Source organism: Labrus bergylta, chromosome 12 (genome assembly GCF_963930695.1).
Source record: "Labrus bergylta chromosome 12, fLabBer1.1, whole genome shotgun sequence".
In the NCBI taxonomy this organism is placed as follows: domain Eukaryota; kingdom Metazoa; phylum Chordata; class Actinopteri; order Labriformes; family Labridae; genus Labrus; species Labrus bergylta.
This window is the reverse complement of record NC_089206.1, coordinates 13,296,528-13,316,091: the sequence shown is the minus strand read 5'-3', so window position 1 is coordinate 13,316,091 and position 19,564 is coordinate 13,296,528. Positions and strand designations below refer to the sequence as shown.

The window sequence follows — 19,564 nt, the reverse complement described above, 5'->3', positions numbered from 1 at the left end:
GAAGGCGCATGAGTTGTATCCCTATTGTTGTTGACATCAGAAAGTAGCTGAGAAGGAAGAGTACAGCAACGGATTTGTCCTACGCAACTTTTCAGGAAGTATCCAGACTGACCAGTTGTCGTGTGTCTCAGTTGAATTAACATTTATGTGCTTCGCTTGCTCATCACGCCGATCTCTACTTTATGGCAACATAATTGTAATGTGGTCTACTTACTGTATGTTGTTGTAGGTTCTAGATGACAGAGCATAAATGGCTGCTGATGAAAGAGTAAAAAGTCAGCAGCTGGACAAGACAGTCAGTGTTAAAAAATACTCCTTCACATCTGAATCCACAACTGTCTCAGCCGGGCTCAGAAAAGACAACACACTTCTTGACAAGCTTCCTTCTAGCTGTGACATGCAGCTGGAGACAGATGGAGATATAAATGACGACAGATGCAAGGACAGGGCTGATTCTCCCAGCACTTTAACAATGCCCCCTGGCTGGGTCAGGGAGGTCAGGCAGAGGAAAGGAGGCAAGACAGTGGGGAGACTGGATGTCTACATTACAAGGTAAATCTTCTTTTACAGTTATCGGATGTCACACCAAGTGTTTTGCAGATTCAGTTGGATCAGTGTCTAATGGAACTTTTTGTTTTTAAAGTCCCCAAGGGTTGAAGTTCCGGTCAAAAGCATCCCTGCAGGCTTTCCTGCTTAAAAATGGAGAAGTCAACATAAACCTTTTTGAATTTTCTGCAACCAAAGGCGATGGTGTAAACACTCCCTCCCAAGTGAAACAGGGGAGAAGAAAGAGATGGCAAGCTACTGGCAAGCAGGAGAAAACAAAGGATGCTATGGATACACTGGATCAACCTCTGAGTAAATCTAAAGGAGCCAGCTCTTCCCTCATCAGAGGCGCGACAGAAAAAAAAGGAAAGAGGGAAAAATATGCAAATCATATTAATAATGAAATAGTTCCAGAAGAGATCATCACTCAGCAATGTGACAAAACGGATGAAATAAAGTGCTGCGCGCCATCCGCACACTTTGATTTAAAACGTCAGGGGAGCCCTCAAAAGGCAGGGTTGCTTAGAGAGAAGCTGCTCAGATTGGCTTCTCCAAATAACAAACATAACACTTTTAATGTTCACGAGGACAAGAAGACAGACTCGCAGCTTTCTGTCCCGGTTCTGAATTTCCAACCTGCCAGTGGGAGCGAGAAAGAGGGTGATGATGAACGAGGGGAAGAGGAGATACAGATTCACAGTGAAGGTGACAACAAGCCTAATCCTGAACTGGAGGGTGATGCTGACAGTCACGGGGACGTGCCAGAGGAGGTGTTGTTACCTGACATCACTGACGAGAGCTGCACACCACTGAAAAATTCCCAGAATAGTAAGTATGAGCCACACCATCTGATTGCTGGTGTGAACAGCATTTAAAGTAACTTTTCTCTGAATCTTCCATTCTTTTAAGCAAATGTTTGCTTTTTTTTTTACTGCAGCATTTTATATGGCACAGTACAATTTTAATGCCATTTAACATTTCAGCAAACCTGTTTTTAAGCCAATTCACAACTGCATACATATTTTTTTGTTATAAATAAATAAAATTCAAAGAAACTAATCAATCAAGCAACATGCAGGGGAAAATGGGGTGCAGATATGTTGTTATTTAAGATTTTTTTTAAAAAGGAGGGGAAAGGAATAATTGGCATGAGCAAATTTAGATTTTAGACATTTATACAGCATGATGAAGCAAACGCTCACTTCCAAAAATTCCCGAAAATCAACTCAGTGTCAAAAATGCTCAAGTATGGAGTACGCTTTATCACATTTGATTTAAATTCCAATATAGTATTGGTTATAAAATACTGCTCGGGGAATTTTCCTTCATTTGGAAGCTGTATGAAGGGTTAAAATTATTTTTTTGACATACATTACCCTTAGAGTTTGTAGTTGTTTAAAGAACTGCCCTGTTGCAATGGGCTTGTCGTTTTTTTCCCCCCACCTTTACTTCTGTGTCATAAGAAAGTCCTTCCTTTCTGTAACATACATTCATTATTTCTCTTTCAGAGTCCAAGAGCGTGAAAGACAAACGAAAAACCAGCCCTTATTTCAGCCGGAACCCCCACAGAGATTGTAATATCAAAATAATTAATTCAATACAAGAATCAAGTTTGTGTATATTCCCGCGTGAGACATAAAGTAGAGCTCAAGATTTATTGCATGAAATACAGTTGTGTGTGTGGCCTGAGCAAAGATTTACATTGTTTCTACTCAGGCCTTAGCCCACCCAGGAGGAAGGCCTTTAAAAAATGGACCCCCCCTCGTTCTCCCTATAACCTCATACAGGAAACTCTTTTCCACAACCCCTGGAAGCTTCTGGTGGCCACTATTTTTCTGAACAAGACAAGTGGTAAGATCCCAAAATAGGAAAGACATATTTCACTCTTGTCACAGCCAGCCGGTGCTCAAGTTGAGCATTTCTCTCTTTGTGTTATTTTAATAATCTTATTCCCCAGGAAAAATGGCAATCCCAGTGCTGTGGCAGTTCTTTGAGCGGTACCCCTCTGCGGAAGTGACCCGGGTGGCTGACTGGAAGCCCATTTCTGAGCTTATGACGCCTTTAGGCCTGTTTGAGCTGAGAGCCAAAACACTCGTCCGCTTCTCAGGTAAATGTGCTCATCGGCTGTGCGTGACAGATTGCAACATCCACACTGTTTAAACTGTAGTTTTAGTGCAATAACAGCCTCAGGGTAAATGTTGTCATTGTACATTTTTGAGGTTTAAGTAGAAACAATTCGAATTCACATCAGCAGCCAGAAGACCTCATACTCTGTTCCCTCCTGTATAGATGAATATTTAACTAAACAGTGGCGTTACCCCATTGAGCTGCATGGTATTGGGAAGTATGGTAACGACTCTTACAGGATCTTCTGCGTGGAAGAATGGAGACAGGTGAGTGCAACTCCAAATATGTTAAAAGTGGATCAAATGACTTAAGTAATAGCACAGAAATCTGATATTGATAACTTGTTCTATATCATAGGTGACACCTGAGGACCACATGTTAAATAAATACCATGCCTGGCTTTGGGAGAACGCTGAGTCACTCGGAATATGAAAACACAAAGCTTGAGGATCTGCAAAGGAAAAAAAAAAGGATTTGTTTCACCACAGACTGGAAAATCCTTTTCAACCAATGTATTACCTGTAAAATAGTATTTATTTTGAACTGGAAATAACGATCTTGAATTTGTTTTAAAATAATGCATGTGAATTTTCAAAGATATCAGTGTAAGTGAAAATGCTTTTAATGTGAAATAAAAATGTTTTAAGTGGTTTAAAAGTTGAAATGATTCATGAGTGTATTATTCAATCAGACTGACTGGCTCTGAGACATCTTCTGACTGGTTGGTCCTTGTCACAGGCTAATAATCTTTCCTTTGTAATGCACTGACGCATGACTCTCTATACGCTGCAGCTTTTTTTTTGTTGTGAGGGGGTAACCTGATTCCCAAGGCAACTGTTGCCACTGCAAAACTGAGTGAGTGCACAGGCATGTCACGGTTTAATCTCTAACTAGTTCAAGTACAGTCATTTGCTAGATTTATCTTGTGATTTACTGCCAATAGATTTGCAACTTAAAAAAACTAATTCAGTAATTAGGATTTGAAACTTTGGAAAGTTTCCACAAAGACTTTCTCCGGTGAACAGAAGAAAGAAGCTTGAACTACAAAATGAAACTACGTAAGTGAACAGATTTGTTTTTTTGTTTTTTAAATATTTTTCATCTGTGTAGTGTCACTGGCAAATGTTTTCAACATGTGCTGTGACTCTGTGTACGACAGCAGCCATCTCCATAGCTTCCACACCTGTGTGTTTCCCTCACAACACACCTCCTGTCCAGCGGAGTCGCTGCATGGTGGTCCCGCCCAGGACATTTCCCATCATCTCAGACTCTGCCCGGCTGTGGACCAGCACTCAAGTGAGCAGAGATTCACTGTCACTTCATTCAGTATGATGTGACTGTTTTTCTGTGTAATGAGATGACAATGTTTATTAGAAAAAAAGAGGGGAAATCACTTTCATAAATCTTCCTAGTGTATTCCAAGACTGAACCCTTTACATCCCCCGTTGGTCCTCAAACGCACTGTTTGTCTGGAGACGCCAGCTGTTCACCATCACAACCAGCAGAGGACACTCCTCTTGCAGAGGAGAGAGCATTACAGGTTGTAATGTTTGACCAATCATTTATTGTAATAGGTCTATTTAAGTGGAAAAATACAAATACCATTACTGTCTGTGCTCTGAAACACTGAGTTCAAATTTAACTGTAGTCTTTTGTTGACTCAGATACCATCAGGTATGGCGGAAACCTTTTTATGGATCCAGCATTGAGAGAGAAGAGTACAGGTAGAACTCAATGTGGATTGCACAATATTCTCAATAAGTACTTAACCTTTACTGACGACACTCCCTTCCTAGGAAGGAGCTCCGGGAGCACTTAAAGAGGCAGATAGAGGAGAAATATGCAGCACTGAAGCTCCTGCTGGCCTGTAAAGGGAAGGAGGCAGAATATGTTAAAGAAGTGGACCGCCTCGCCCTGTCCAGTGAAAGAGAGCAAATGATCCAGCACAGAAAAGCAATGACTGCATACAGAGATGAGAACAAGCGGGTAAAGTCAAACACCAATACTGCTGCTCCCAGGTTACAACAATAAAGGGAGTGTCTGAGGTTTTTTTGTTTTGTTTCTCCCTGTGCTGTGTGTGTGTGTGTGTGTGTGTGTGTGTGTGTGTGTGTGTGTGTGTGTGTGTGTATTTGTATAGCTAATGGAGCAGAGCTGGAGAGACAGAGCACTTACACGCTCCCAGGAGGCCCTGAAGGAGCGAGAGCTGCTCTGTCTTAACCCCATTAACTGGAGTGGAACTCTGAAATAGGTTGAACTTCTACATCTCTCGATCACAACAAGTGGAATGCAACAAAGTGTGTTCAGTACATGTGTTAATGGCATCAGTAATGAGATAGCCACTGAATGAACAAAAGGAATTTAAAAAACTTAGAATTGAGAAAATACTGTCTTAAATCAGATCCTTCTTTTTTAAAATCTTGCTTGAAAAACAACAAAAATGAAAGGGTGCTAGAGATGTTGACTCATTTTATTCCATGCATTCTTCCTTGCTTGTAAAGTACCTGGCGCATACATGACCTAACAATGCAACTTGACCACCAAGATTTCTCTCACGTACATGCTGGTAGTCTTCAGCTCAATCAAACCACACTTTATATAACTTTATTTAAAACGTCCTATAGACTATGATTCAACATGTAATTGTATCAAATCCTTTTCCTTACGCTACAATGTTTCCCCTTTACTCTGCTTGTAAAATAAATAACATTAAGAGGGACAGACTTTTATTGTAAATCAAACTTTTATACCAGATAATGAATATGTGGAAAACTTTCCTTACAAGGAAAAACAAAGTAGATGGTCAGGTAAGGAGGTGACGCTTCAAAGGCTTTGTGACGTAATGCTACTCTACCCGTTCAAATGAGAAGAAAAGAAAAGCTATAACTAACAAGACGCAAAAAATATACAAAGCTAATATAATAAACATCTTTCCAATAAATATTGCTTTGGAAATAAATTAAAATTGCAACAGAAAATGTCTGAAAACATCCATATTAGAGCTGGTATTTACTTTAGCACATCTCCTCACGACCTCATTATGGAGTCACTGTGGTTCCATGCTAAAGAAGACAGTGAATCAATACATACAGTGTCGTACCTTTCATTTGAAATCCTAGTTTTCATGCATTAAGCTAAAAAGAATCATTCAGTGAGTTAGGAGGTAAAAAGTCATTCTGTGAATAAATAATAATGAAAACATCCCAGAGTTTTCATTAAAAATCCCCTTGTCTACTCCTATGCTCATTGGGAGACGCTTCAGTGTCTCATTATCCTGACACATTAGACTGAACTTGCAAACCAGTCCGTCTATGGGAACGCTTTTGCTTCATAGCAATGATCTAAAAAAAATAATTAAAAAAACCTGCAAACGTAATGACTGGAGGTTTTGATTGTGTGGAAGGAAACGACATCATTTCTTGAGCAACAAAAATGCCACATGAGACATCAATATGCATAATAGAGTTGAACAATCAGTAATGGTCTTCATGTCCCCCTTTGCTCCCAACAAAAGTTGAGGTAGGGTTACAAGTTCAGTTCCTTTACATCAGTGCAGTGGTGCTTTGTTATTTCCTCTTCATGGCTTCAGAGCCTTCAAGTTCTCACTTTCCAGCCTTTTCTTATTCTTAAACATAAATGAGTCAAAGCCCTTTTTAAGTAACTCCCCGATCCCAAATAAATCCCTGAAAAAAATCTAGCATTGTAGGGATATGTTCCTGCCCTCGAACCAGCTGGTATTGGAAGGTCCCTTTTTCAAAAATCGTGGACCATCTCAGTCTAGCGTCCTTTCAGGATTCCATCGAGCATGTAGTCTCCCTTTTCTGTCAGCCAGTATCCAGCCATAGCAGCCACGCCTCCAATGAAAATGGCGGTGAAAACCATATCACCTTTAGCAGCAAGGGTAGCAAGTGCACAGATTACGACGCCGAAGAACATCTGTTGCAGCACGAGGACCTCGTCGTCCGTCATGTCGTCAAACAGACCTTTTTCCGGGCCAGCTGAGGAGTTAGAGGAAAAGAAACTTAATGGGCATATTGGAGAAGCTGTCAGCAATTTATGTCGGAATAATCCCTATTAGGGCTACTTACCAGGAGGCTTATTTTCAACACAAATACTATCTCTTCTAATGAATCCATCAGCACAGTCACAGTGGAAGGAGCCTTCCTCATTGGTGCAGGCCTCATTGAGTCCTGGGCATGCTATTGCACGTTCGCTACATTCATCTACATCTGAGGGGGAGCAAGAAAGAAAAAGAGAATCAGAGAAACATACACATATGTGGCATAGATACACGTATTCAGTAAATGAGTGGTACATCCTTACCGAGACACTTCGCTCCTTTCAATTTGTAGCCACGTGAACATTTCTTACAGCGAGCAGGACCACTGCCCATGCAGCCAACACATGCCTGGTCACATCCTGGACGCAAAGGAAAAAAATTAGTAACCAAAGCTGGGCATATGAGCACGATGCCAAAACTAAAGTGAATGATGATGAGTTTATGAAGGCCTTTCAGCTGGAGATGAACACAGAAACGTTGTTTTTTTTTTAAATCTGACTTGCTTCAGTTTTGATTAAGCAAGATTACCCAACAGCTAGCTTCTCAAAGAGACATTTGCTGCTGTCGTTGTCAAAGAGCAAAATAAAATAAAATAAAAACAAACAATCCATTTGCACACACGTTCTGTGAGGTGGGGCAAAGTACAACCAGCGGTTTGTTACTACTTTTTGACATGTTGTATAAACAATACCTTCAAGAAAAACAGAAATAAAACCGATAAAAAAAAAAGAATCACTGCTTTGCCCAAGACAGACAAACTTTCATTTTTTGTGATGAGATGTAGTAGATTTTGATTCGCTTTTTTTATATTTTGCAAATTAAGCTGAAACCCTGCTTCACAATCCTAAAAGACAAATCATAGCAGCACCGTGAAATCTACACGTCAAAGCTGATTCCAGTAATTAAAGAGTAACAAAACCAGAGAACCTACCTCTGCATTCATAAGATCCATCGGTGTTGTGACAGTACGTGTTAGAAGCACATCGAGCCAGCTCTGTGCCACACTCGTCAACGTCTGAAACACATACAAGTGCAGTCAAGCATTAGGACACCAGAAACTGGCACACAGTCGATGATGTGCTACCACATGATCTCTGAAGACACACTCACCCACGCACTTGTTGTCATGAAGGATCCAGCCGGGTTTGCAGTCGAGGCATTTGTAGTCTTGCGGGCCAAGGCATTTCTTACATGAGTAGTAGCAAGCTAGACAGGATGAAAGACAGAGTCAAGTTGAAAACGACCACGTTGGATAGCCTGAGACACATCCTAACATCTCGAGGGGTTGAAACGGTTGAGTCGATCTGAGGCACCTGCACAGGCTCCTGCACTCTCATTGGAGCTTTTCTCTCTGAAGTAACCATCAGCACAGCTCTGGCAGAGACTTCCTGAATACCCAGGATCACAGACGCACTCTCCATCTCCAAGGCGAGTCCCCTCTCCCTCGCAGCGCCCCAGACCTCCACACACACCACCAGGGCCAGATGGACACTCTGTATTGGATCAGTATGCCACTTCAAAACAAGCCTCGGAATCAGCATGAACATTTTTTTTTTTTTTTTACACATTCATAAAGTTTCACTTGGTACTTGGTTTAGCATTTTTAGTTGTTAATCAATCCTTATATCAAGAAGCTTCTTTTAATATTTTATGTTTTTCATACCTTTACAGTCAGGTCCAAAGCGTCCAGGTGGACAACAGAGTCTTAGCTCCTCTATGCACAGCCACTCAGACAAGTCTGGAGCCTCCAGCTGCCTGGAGGACACATACACCATGTCACTAATGGAGCTAAAACAGGGGCATGGTAATACATCCTTACAAAACATAACAGCTGAGGCCAAAAACCATCTCAATGTACATGCAAAGAATAAATGTGAGATTATACTTATTCAACTATCAGGATTTCACATCTACCTGTGGAACCACCATGTCTCCACTTGGTCTTCTATCTGCTCCAGCAGCTGGTTACATTCAAAATCGGCCTTCTCACAAGCAGCTTCTACAATCTCGAGGAGCCGAGTCTCGCTGAAATAAAAAGGGAGCCAATAGAGGCGCAAAGACAAGCACAAAAGAGATCAGATGCTGTTCCACCACCACGGCCCACCATGGACGAATAGCTCCGGCCCACAGAGGGGTTTAACTCCCTTCAGTGGTCTGTATCATTTAAAATAGACTCTTATGTCATTAATAATACATAACGATATTATACACATGCGCAAGGAACAAACGTCAGACACTGACTCATATTTTGTAGGATGGTTCTTAGCAATGCAAATTTTAACACATTACACTTTTAATAAAATAAAGCGTTTTGTATAGTTCAGACTTTTTCTTACCTGCGTGCATACTTTGCCAACTTTTCTTCTTCCCAGGCAGTGTTACCTCCCCCAAAGTTCTTGTTAGCTGTTGTCTCCAAGCCCTGAAAATATGGGGAGAAAAAAAAAATCACAGGACTCAGGACTTCATTAAAAAAAGCTTGTCTCTAAAAGACCAAGCACACACTGATGGCTCACTGTAACTTATCCGCCGGTACCTTAATGAAACTCTCTGTTAGTTTTCGGCAGGTCTGGCATGGTGCAGTCTGGACTCTCACCACAGAGAGCTCTGAGAGAAGCACAAGGGCCGGCAGGAAAGGCCAGGCCCACCACATGATCCTTCAGAAAACACACACACACACACACACACACACAACCAGTCATGTACAACATGGGAAATTAACATAATAAACATAACATTAACATAATTTAATAATAATAAGATTTCATCACAGAGAGTATAAAGGAATACTTGCCTATCTCATATCTAGAGACATAAGAGATCCTGCAATGACTTGCACAAGCTGAATTTTGCAAACACCTAGAACATCTGTAATGTTGCATTATAATACTGTCCACCACTGTTATATGCAGCCTGATTTTCATAAAGTTTGTTTTACATTGCTAATAAATAATAAACAAAATACCCTTACTTACACACAATATAATCATCAAGTGTCTCCGTGATAGCTCTACACAAACGGTTGCATTAACCCAGACTAAATAAAAAAGTACATCTCAAATATAAAAATCCATCTTAATTCCCTGATTAGCCTGGTCAGGATGCTCCTCTGTCACAGTTAGCTTAGCTAGCTCAGCATCAGCACCACAAAAAAATAAGCCAAGTAGCAGCTGGCTAAGGTCAATAGCTGCTAGACGAAGCTAAAATTCACTGTTATAATCCGGGTTTCCTCCCCCCCGCTTTATCATGACGTTAAAGCGTCCTCCAGTGTTTGCCTTTATTGTAGTAATACTGTAAGAAGATACTGTAAGCAAATCTTACCTTATTGCAAAGCCACCACGTCTGCTGCACCACTGATGATGAGTCTCCGTTTCCCAGCCCCCCCTGGTTCTACACAACGCAGGCAGACTTTCACATTTTTGGAAGCCCCTTGTTAAAGCTTTAAATGTGTCATTTCGACCGGGTAAGCCACTGCAATGGCCAACCAGCTTGATAACTCGCTAGCTACGTAGCTGTAGAGCTAGTGTGCATTGAGTTGAATCAAGTGAATAGCTTCCAGTTGCTTCTCTCTCTCTCTCTCTCTCTCTCTCTCTCTGCTTTCCATGCAGCAGCTGTCTGAGCCACCCAGGATACCATGGCACCGCCCAACCCCGCAGGGGATTTCAGTCTTCAACCAATCACACCACGCCAAATACTAAACAGATGGGCAGTATGGTAGTGTTGTCACATATAAAGTGCACAAAGCATTATCTTTGGTGAGCAACCCATTTTTTTTATTTTAAGACTGATTATGAAACAGACTAAAAATTAATACTGAAGCTTCTTTATGAGCAACAAAAGCAAACAAGATCATCACAATACAGATTGGCTTTATCTATGTAGTTATTTTTAATGCCCGGGACTACAGCCAGAGGGTGTATGGTGTGGATTGAAGTGATGACAGCTGGCTGCAGACCTTTAGATATACACTTTTTCTTTTCCATGGAATGAATTCCCTATGAGTGGTACATTTGAAGGTGAAAACATTTCTTGTTGAATAAATACACACAAACTCAGAACAGCTAAAAGAGCTACAGTTTTGTCAAGAGGGCAACAATGAAAGGACCTCACACAAGCTTTAAATGACAAATAGTGTTGCAGCCCATGGTTGACTGTACGTGACATGCAGTTTGGATAGATTTAGATAAACCACCTATGAAGTGAATAGACAATTTAAGATGTGTAATTACTGCTAAACAGATTATAACAAAGGTTATACACGTATGAGACGATGAAGAGTTACAATAAAAACAAGGAGTAAAAAAACAGAAAGGAGGGAACAGAAGGGGACATTTATAAAAATAAAAAGCTTTCAAAAGACACTTTTTTTCCAAACGGTGTATAAATACTATATTATTCCTTGAGTGTAGTTTTTTAGTGTTTATGTATCAAGTCAGCCTTTAGAAGAAAAAGCTTTTCAATAACAGAAACATGAAGGAACATAGAAAAAAAACCTTTTCCAATAACCACAACACCCAGCACCAATATCATTTTGTTGCTTTAAGAAACTGTAAAAGCTGAACATCTCCCAGAGTAACATATCTCATTATCCTCTGTTCAGCCAATAAATTTACATCATGTGTCGTCCTCTCCTGATGTCAGACCCATTCCATTGTACTGACCTTCTGGCTTGAGTCAGGGCTGGAGGGAGGAGTTAACAAGACATGGTTTTAATGGAACTGTCTCCATAGAGTCTTCAAATTCAACACCCACACAACCCTGCGACACCCCTGCAAGGCGTAACACAGTGGTCCCCGCTGTGAACCCAGACAGCCCTCGTGCCAGAGCTCGGGATGCCAGCCTTAGCCCGCCTGCCCTTTTCCTTCTTGCAGAAGCTGTTGCCATTTGTCGAGCCCCTGCAAGTTCAGTCAGAAAACCAAGGCTCTGGGAGGGGAGGCTGTAGACATGAAGGCCACGGAAAAGTTCTGGCAATGGCCTGAATCCACCTGGAGGCTCAGGTGGAAGTGATTCAAATTGAACCAACATGAACCGCTCACCGGCACGGCCCTGTAAATAGTCTGCAAGAATACAGCTCAGTGAAGCAGTAAAAACGTCTACACATTGAGAGGACACATCATAGTTTCCCTCCACCTCCTCCTCTGGCTTCATGTCTCCGTTCCTTGGGGTGTTCCTCTCCCAGCTCCCAGCACCCCATTCTACAGCTCTGATCCAGGCAGCCTGGGTGAGGACCAGGACCACTTTACCGCCCTGCCTTTGCAATCGGTTTAGTCTTGAGTGGAGCCATGGCACAGGACCCAGAACACCCAGCTCAGCCTGGCTCCACAGGTCCAAAGACACGCTGAAGCCCAAGGCCTGGAGGGACGACCCAAGGTGGCTCATCAGTTCTGGCAGAGCTTGGTCATCATCAGATGGGTACAGCAACACCACATGACCGCCACCTATAGCACCTGAACCAGAGAAGAACATTTTTATAAAGTTTGAAGATCATGATTTTTGGAGGATTACACATATTTTATTTTATTTTGTATTTATTTTGGACACAGTATAAATATAAATACCATATATTATCGTGTTAAAATAGATGAGTGTAAAAAAAAAAAAAAAAACTCTCGTACCTTTGACATCATCTTCTTTCAACCATCTCCACATGTAGCCTGAAAGGAAACGATACAATGAGCTATTTTGTTATGATGTAGTTAATATTTTGTGGCGTAAAGATTCAAATAAATAAACTGACCTTTTAGGACTCCTTGTATAAAATAGACTCCTAGTATGGAAATGCAAATAAGTAGTGATGGAATTAGAAAAGGCAGACTCCATCTCAATCGAGATCCTGGGGAAATAAATAATAAAAGTCATCAAAAAAATGTTGTGTTGTCCTAGTCGATCCGTTTTAAACAAATACATTTTATCTAGATTTGGGCAATAATTGAAAGTCTTACTTGCGAAAGGACAATGAGGTTCAAAGTATGACTTCATCCCATCGATTTGAAGCTAAGAAATGATTAGCAGGGCTGAGGTTAGCACAGACTAGACAGAAAGTAGCAAAACATGTTGACAATGTAATGGTAATGGACTGCAATAATTATAACTGGACAATGACAATGATCACCTGGATGCAAAGCAGAGGATGTGAAGATGTGTTGAATTCTCCGGTTTTCTGGAGAGTAAATTAAGGAGTCAATGAATGAAAAATCATAAAAAGGAGGAAACAACAGATTTGTGGCCATGTCATACGTGGAAGTACTCTCCAGGCTGTTTGATAACTTGTATTATTATATATTATACCATCACATTATTGTCACGATGTGAGCAGTATTTTAATGTTGCGGCTGTGGGGAAACATATTCGGTAAAATTGACACTTGAAATGATAATGATAACTCAAAATTTGACATAAGTAACTTATGCAACAGGCTGAAGCTACTTGGTATTTCCCAACACTGAAGACGATAAAGCTGGCAACGTAATCCAAGTCTTTCCTCTTACCCAGTGTACCTTGCGCGATGCCCTCCAGCCTGCATGTTCATGGTTGTTGAGTCTCTGTTTGGAGCCCACCACCTCCTTACACAGGCTTCCTGCCTGGTTTTTCTTGCACAACCACACCTCTCCCTCCAGCCTGCAGGGGGCAGTCACATTCCATCTCAGCCTTGGCGTGCCGTCCCTCATCCAAGACTCCACAACAGCAATGGACACATTCTGCTGCATTCTTTCCAGGGCATCTGGGAAAGAAATGTTTTGCTGTTTAAACATTTTTCCCACACAAATGTATTCTGCTCTTGGTTCACCATTATTAAGCGTTTACCTTGTTTGTTTTTGAAAGGGCAGAATTGTCTGCGTAGTTCCTTTCCCTTCCACCACACCTGAAAACATAGATTTTTAAGAGTAACTCTTTACTTCCAAATGGCACTTGTAGCGGTCTTTTTCTTCTTAAGCTTGAATGAAGTCATGAGCTACCTCGAAGCACAGGCATGGTGCAACAACATCTGACGAAACGGCCATCTCTGTCTTGCCTTTAGGCTGCAAAGATATTAAAGTTAATTTAAAGAGTAATACGCAGGGACATTTAATTTTTGATAATTAGAGCACATTTATATGACTAGTTTAGGACTTACTAACCCATGTAAGAGCCTCTCCAGATATGTTATTCCAAACCATACGAAGCATGAGCTTGTCTTGTGAGGTATTGGTATTATTTTCCAGTTGAAGGAGGACTTCTTTTCTTTTATGATCAGTCACAGCTCGGAGTCTGGGAACTGAGACAGAGACATCATCAATAACATTAAGTACTGAGATGAGGCTTTCTGTAAGTATGTTAACTGTTTTTAGCTGGCACTGCTTTGTGCATGTTCATTACTGAAACGTATACAATACTTATCTTTAAAGACAGCCAGAGAAATAAGAAAATCACATACCTATGATATAACTGAAAATCTTAATACATCAAATTTGACAGCATCTCTTACCAGCACAGTCCTTTACAGCCCACTCGGAGTCTATGGAGCAAACTGAACAAAAGAAAAATGAAGTTGTTGTTTGGTTAAATTAGCAATCTGCGGTTCAGTGAGTCATTCATATATGACACCACTCACCTTTATCTAAAGATGGGATTGTGGTATTTCGAAAGCTGTCTGAACCATCCAAGTTTGAAAAGGCGTGGACTACAACAGGACTGCCAAACATCATGTTCTTTCTCAGAAGTAGCTGCATTGGCAAGAACAAAAGATGACTCATTACCAATAAACACACTTACAGTGAAAACACTGGAATAGAAACTTACAGACATAAAAACTTTGTAATAAAGAATACAGAGATATGTTGTGATATTAAAAGTAAAGTGGAGCTATAATTAAACATACTATAAAAGCAAAAATAGTCATTCTGCAGTGAAAATCTGCAGTGATACAAGCAACATTACTTGTACAGGGGTCACAAGCTGAATTATTGGCAACTAGCAGTTTCATACCCTGCATTTTATAATATTATGTTTTAAATGTAAAGCATGAATATGCAAAGTAAACTATATTTTCAATTGAATGTAGTGGAGTAAAAGTATAAAGTCAAAGAAACTAGAGTCCCAAATATGGCACAAGTAGGCCTACTTTAAATAAATCACATAATGAAAAAATTAACAATAACTGCACTTGTCCTTCACAATTGTTCGACTTTCGCTCATCACCTGAAGTGTGTGATGTTGTGATTGGTCGAAACCCAAGTTTTTTGGTTTAAACTCAAGCATCTTGCAAAACTCATGGGACCCTGGGGAGATGTGACACACTTTCACTGAAGCTGTAATGAGAAGAGCACAGAATATGATAGGTACAAAGTATGACAAAAATGACATATATATATATATATTATTTTTTAATTTTTTTAAATACAATGCATCTATTTGGCTTGAGAGTGTGCCTCTTTACCTTTTGGCTCCGGAGCCACAAACTGACCACTTCCCTCCACAGTTTGACTCGTGATAAAGATGTCCTCACGATTGTTATGGTGACCAGATACCTCAGAAATGTCCTTAGTGTTACCCGATTCTGCAACTTCATGGGCAATGTAATCACAGTCAGTAAATACTACAGCAGAGAACACAATGTTTTAAAAACCGCATCAGCAGCTGGTTGGTTTACAAGCTGCTAAAAAACTATGTTAGGGATGCAGTAAATAACTATGCAAGGAACTCTGGTACATTATGATAACAAAGACCTTCATTGTCATAAGGAAATATGTTACGAATTAAGGGAACTAAGGTGATGATGAGTCACCTCATCTGTCAACACATGACAAACTTACCTTGGACTGTGATGTTGACTTGCAGGCAGGGTTTACAGTCTTGTGCAGCAGAACAGCACAGGCACACTTGAAGCTGCACATGAGTGATGCTTGTTGTGTCATCTGGATCTGGTGGAGAATAATCAAAAAGAGACTCTGTGGAAAGAAGAGAGTTTCTTATTTTTACAGAGTGCATGCCTGCTTTAGTAAGAGGTTGTTAGCATGAGTTGAGCTAAACGTGTGTTGGTCTGTTAATCGTGTTGCTACCTGAGCTCACGTCGCAGTCAGTCAAACCCTGAAGGAGGAAGAGATGAGAATTAAAAAAATAAAACCCCTCACCTGTAAACAACACTGTTCTTACATGACAGGGTTGTAACAGCTAAGGATTCAGAAGTAGATTAGACAGATTCTTAACCCAAGTAAAAACAACACTACCACACCTTTGATACCTAATAGTTTGTGTACTATGAAGAAAATAGAGGTTGTAGTTATACTACAACCTGTCATTTTAGTTGTATTGGGTTCTTTTATACTGTAGTTTTCTACAGGATGTTAATCGAACTACTCTAAATGCGATTTCAATCGTTAGTTTAAAATGTGTATACATCCATTGCTTTATTTGGGGCTGCAAACAACAATACATTAATGTTTGGTTTATTCTTCTGAGTAATCAAGGATACACTGTTTGACTTAAAAACCTGTTTAACAACTGTTAAAAAGCTCGTAAAAATCCTATAGAACTCAAAATGCCCGTTTGAATTGGCTTCTTTTGTCTGATCAAAAGGTCAAAAAAGACTTTATTTTCTAGAATAAAATCGACAGGAAAAGGAAAGAAAAAAACCCTGTTACATGTTATTTACTGGAGCAAGCAAATCTTGCTTGAATGTCTACAACGATTGACAAAAAAAAACCCATTAGTGATCAGAAGTGTTTTAGTTGACTTATCACTCAATCAAGTAGGCTTATTGTTGACACTTTAACAGGGAAGTACACTCTGGACAGGTGACAACTGAGAGCTGTTAAAGTTACTTTGTAAATCAAGATAAATAACTCATAAAACGTTTGAACATCAAGTTTTATTGACCTTTGTTGATGTAATGTTTTGACGCTGTGTGCCTGTATGTGTAATACACTAAATGTGTTCATTTTTCCTGTGGTTGTTTTGCCTTTATTTATAACTGAATTCAAGGAGAATTGAACCAGCCACTTTGTAAACAGAGCAGTAGAGTACTTTTCATGCTCAGGCATGAGAGTAAATAAGTAATTAACTTTAAACTCTCATATTTAAGATCTCTGGCCTTGTCTCTCTTGATTCAACCTTTAAACATCACCTGTACAGTACATTTTCAAAAGCATATTCAATTTTTTTTTTCACAAGAAAGAAAGCAAACTGATGTTTTCTGTCCTTGAGAGATGCCTTGTGTTTCAAAACGCATGTCAAAATAAAGATGGTAATATAGATCACCAAGTAACAATATCGTTTAAAAAAAAAGTTCAATAAGTGCTCATTAAAGTCACTTTAAAGTGCACAATAAAGCCTACTGTAAAATGTGTAAGTGTAGGTTGCAGTCACTCTGTTGTAATCTAGTTTCATGAGGACAATGATAAACAAGAGATCATGGCGACTTGCTATATACCTCGCTGCAGGTGAGTTCAGGTGCGTCTCCGTCAATCATCTCCAGCGCTCTCGCAGACAAGAACAGCCAGAAATGCAGCAATGACAGCGGTGGGACAGAAAGACTTGGAGCCATTTCTTTGAGAGCAGCTCTGCGCCTGGCACAGGGAGGCTCTCACTCCCCTCGTCCAAAAAAACACCGCCTGTTGTCCAGCCAGGAGCAGTAAAGCACGATCTCAATAGTTCCTCCGTTAGTCTATAGTTCCCATGGCGTTCGTCACACAAGGCAACTGTTGAGACGCTCCTGGGTTTTGGTCTCACATGCACTTCCTGGTGATTGACAGCCACAAAGAGGGCGTGGCGAAGCGTAATGCCACCTGCTCAGGTGGGCATGATCAACGCAAGTCTGCTTGGATTTTCAATGTAGAATTCTGTTCACAATATGAATACTACCAGTTTGTAACATGTTACATAACAATGTAAACCCATCTGTTGAGTTGGTAATAATGAGGAAGGCATGAATCAATGTGGTAACCTTTTTGATGTCCAAAGACATTTTTGAATATATATTTTTAGTCATCTGACTCCTATAAAGAATAAGTTAAGTTTTCAAGTTTATAAACGTATTTACCTTTGCAGGTACCGTCACTTTAACTCTGCAGCAGCATTGTTCACAGTTTCATTAAAACAGAGGCTTTTGTTGGAATGTTTTCAATTAGAAAGCCAAGTTTAATCATTGACTTTTATCTAACTAAATAGGTCAGTTTAGTCACTGTCTGAGATAAGAGTTGGTATCTTTTGCCTATCAGGTGTATAGTATGTAGCCCAAACACCTGTGTGAGTTCTGTGCTTCGCTCTGGTCCTTGAACAGTTTGTTTTCAGGACGATTATGATGAAAATTCCTTAACTATCTTAAATGCAAATGCCCAAGGCAAATACTTTCAAATTCTGGGGCTCAGAATGAGCTTTTTTATGGCGTAACAAAGTCAACCTTAGGTGACTGAAATAAATGAAACTAATAACTTCACATACATGTATATTTAAATTCTAACTGTATGCTACTATAGACCTAATGATAAACATAAAAACCTTTCCCAATTTAATGCAATAACATAATCAATTTGTTTTAAAATATATGAACTTAAATCTTCAAATATGTTTGCAGTTGTTTTTAATATTGTCCTGCTTGTTCATAATGTATCAGTGTTGTTTTAGTCTGTGTACACCAAATCTGTTGCATGTCACTAAGTTCCTGGGAAGTCAGGGGTCTAAGGATAACAACTTTATAAGCAAAGAGGATGTCCTCTGCTGTCCAGATTATTCAGCTATTCAAGGAAAATGTGTGGTATTTGGCTCATAACCTATTAGTGAACCCACTTGTCGGTTTTGATCTTTAGCTTGAATTTTCATCTGTACATGTTTTATGAGCTCATCGAAATACTGAGTACATCAAAATTCAGTTTCCCCATCAGAGTTTGTACCTTTCCGTGAGAAAGTGACCATGACATGATTAACTTGATGTTGTATCAGTGACAATCTGGTAGCATAGATGAGTCTGAGGTGAAAAAATGTGATTGAATTCCTCATGGACTCTGTCGAGCATGTCAGCCGATAGACCTATAAAAACTGGATTCTTGTCAGTGGTTTGATCTTACAGTGTTACTCATCTGAATTAACAGGTTTTAGAAAATGCATGCAGCTTATGAAAAAACAGCATCCTAATGTTCAAACAGCAGTTTTCATTCATCTAGATTATTCGTTCCTCTTTAAAAGTACAGTTTGAAAAAAAGTTGAAAATGCAGACAGTGTCATGCTTACATTTCAACAAAGTTCATTGAAGCAGGATGAGCAATTTCAGAGGGACATGTTTTCTAAATAAAAAGTATGGTATACCTGAAGGGAAAAAAACACAACATGAATAAATATGTTCTTTGTTTTTACTTTATTTATGTGTGCAAATATGTAATATTTGCACACATAGGCACACAAGGCAACTGTTGAGACGCTCCTGGGTTTTGGTCTCACATGCACTTCCTGGTGATTGACAGCCACAAAGAGGGCGTGGCGAAGCGTAATGCCACCTGCTCAGGTGGGCATGATCAACGCAAGTCTGCTTGGATTTTCAATGTAGAATTGTGTTCACAATATGAATACTACCAGTTTGTAACATGTTACATTACAATGTAAACCCATCTGTTGAGTTGGTAATAATGAGGAAGGCATGAATCAATGTGGTAACCTTTTTGATGTCCAAAGACATTTTTGAATATATATTTTTAGTCATCTGACTCCTATAAAGAATAAGTTAAGTTTTCAAGTTTATAAACGTATTTACCTTTGCAGGTACCGTCACTTTAACTCTGCAGCAGCATTGTTCACAGTTTCATTGAAACAGAGGCTTTTGTTGGAATGTTTTCAATTAGAAAGCCAAGTTTAATCATTGACTTTTAT

At 39.8% G+C, this 19,564-nt stretch overlaps 4 protein-coding genes across 4 annotated transcripts; 2 read left to right on the top strand and 2 right to left on the bottom strand.

Annotated features, from left to right (window-relative positions):
• Window positions 1–25: 25 nt before the first annotated feature.
• Window positions 26–3,337, top strand: mbd4 (methyl-CpG binding domain protein 4). Its single transcript, XM_020629592.3, has 7 exons — window positions 26–552; window positions 644–1,374; window positions 2,055–2,120; window positions 2,263–2,397; window positions 2,504–2,653; window positions 2,836–2,939; window positions 3,031–3,337. The coding sequence occupies exons 1-7, from the start codon at window positions 251–253 to the stop codon at window positions 3,103–3,105; spliced, it is 1,563 nt and encodes a 520-aa protein (XP_020485248.2). The 5' UTR covers window positions 26–250; the 3' UTR covers window positions 3,106–3,337.
• A 149-nt stretch (window positions 3,338–3,486) lies between these two features.
• Window positions 3,487–5,389, top strand: LOC136181099 (uncharacterized). The gene is made up of 6 exons (XM_065961407.1): window positions 3,487–3,731; window positions 3,833–3,969; window positions 4,086–4,213; window positions 4,338–4,397; window positions 4,470–4,659; window positions 4,811–5,389. The coding sequence occupies exons 1-6, from the start codon at window positions 3,722–3,724 to the stop codon at window positions 4,919–4,921; spliced, it is 636 nt and encodes a 211-aa protein (XP_065817479.1). The 5' UTR covers window positions 3,487–3,721; the 3' UTR covers window positions 4,922–5,389.
• LOC109980909 (protein disulfide isomerase Creld1) lies at window positions 5,124–10,338 on the bottom strand. The gene is made up of 11 exons (XM_020629468.3): window positions 10,049–10,338; window positions 9,264–9,384; window positions 9,067–9,149; window positions 8,645–8,755; window positions 8,394–8,485; window positions 8,044–8,223; window positions 7,841–7,936; window positions 7,662–7,745; window positions 6,994–7,089; window positions 6,759–6,899; window positions 5,124–6,668 (listed from the first exon to the last, which is right to left on the bottom strand). Exons 2-11 carry the CDS (start codon window positions 9,378–9,380, stop codon window positions 6,448–6,450), a joined length of 1,221 nt encoding a protein of 406 aa, XP_020485124.2. The 5' UTR covers window positions 9,381–9,384; window positions 10,049–10,338; the 3' UTR covers window positions 5,124–6,447.
• Window positions 10,339–10,534: 196 nt separating this feature from the next.
• On the bottom strand, window positions 10,535–17,433 carry wu:fl23c11 (interleukin-17 receptor C). The gene is made up of 16 exons (XM_065961406.1): window positions 17,136–17,433; window positions 15,766–15,793; window positions 15,520–15,654; window positions 15,144–15,269; window positions 14,906–15,015; window positions 14,319–14,430; window positions 14,193–14,234; window positions 13,846–13,982; window positions 13,684–13,746; window positions 13,532–13,589; window positions 13,216–13,448; window positions 12,840–12,887; window positions 12,670–12,721; window positions 12,465–12,560; window positions 12,343–12,381; window positions 10,535–12,174 (listed from the first exon to the last, which is right to left on the bottom strand). Exons 1-16 carry the CDS (start codon window positions 17,247–17,249, stop codon window positions 11,402–11,404), a joined length of 2,166 nt encoding a protein of 721 aa, XP_065817478.1. The 5' UTR covers window positions 17,250–17,433; the 3' UTR covers window positions 10,535–11,401.
• Window positions 17,434–19,564: the final 2,131 nt, after the last annotated feature.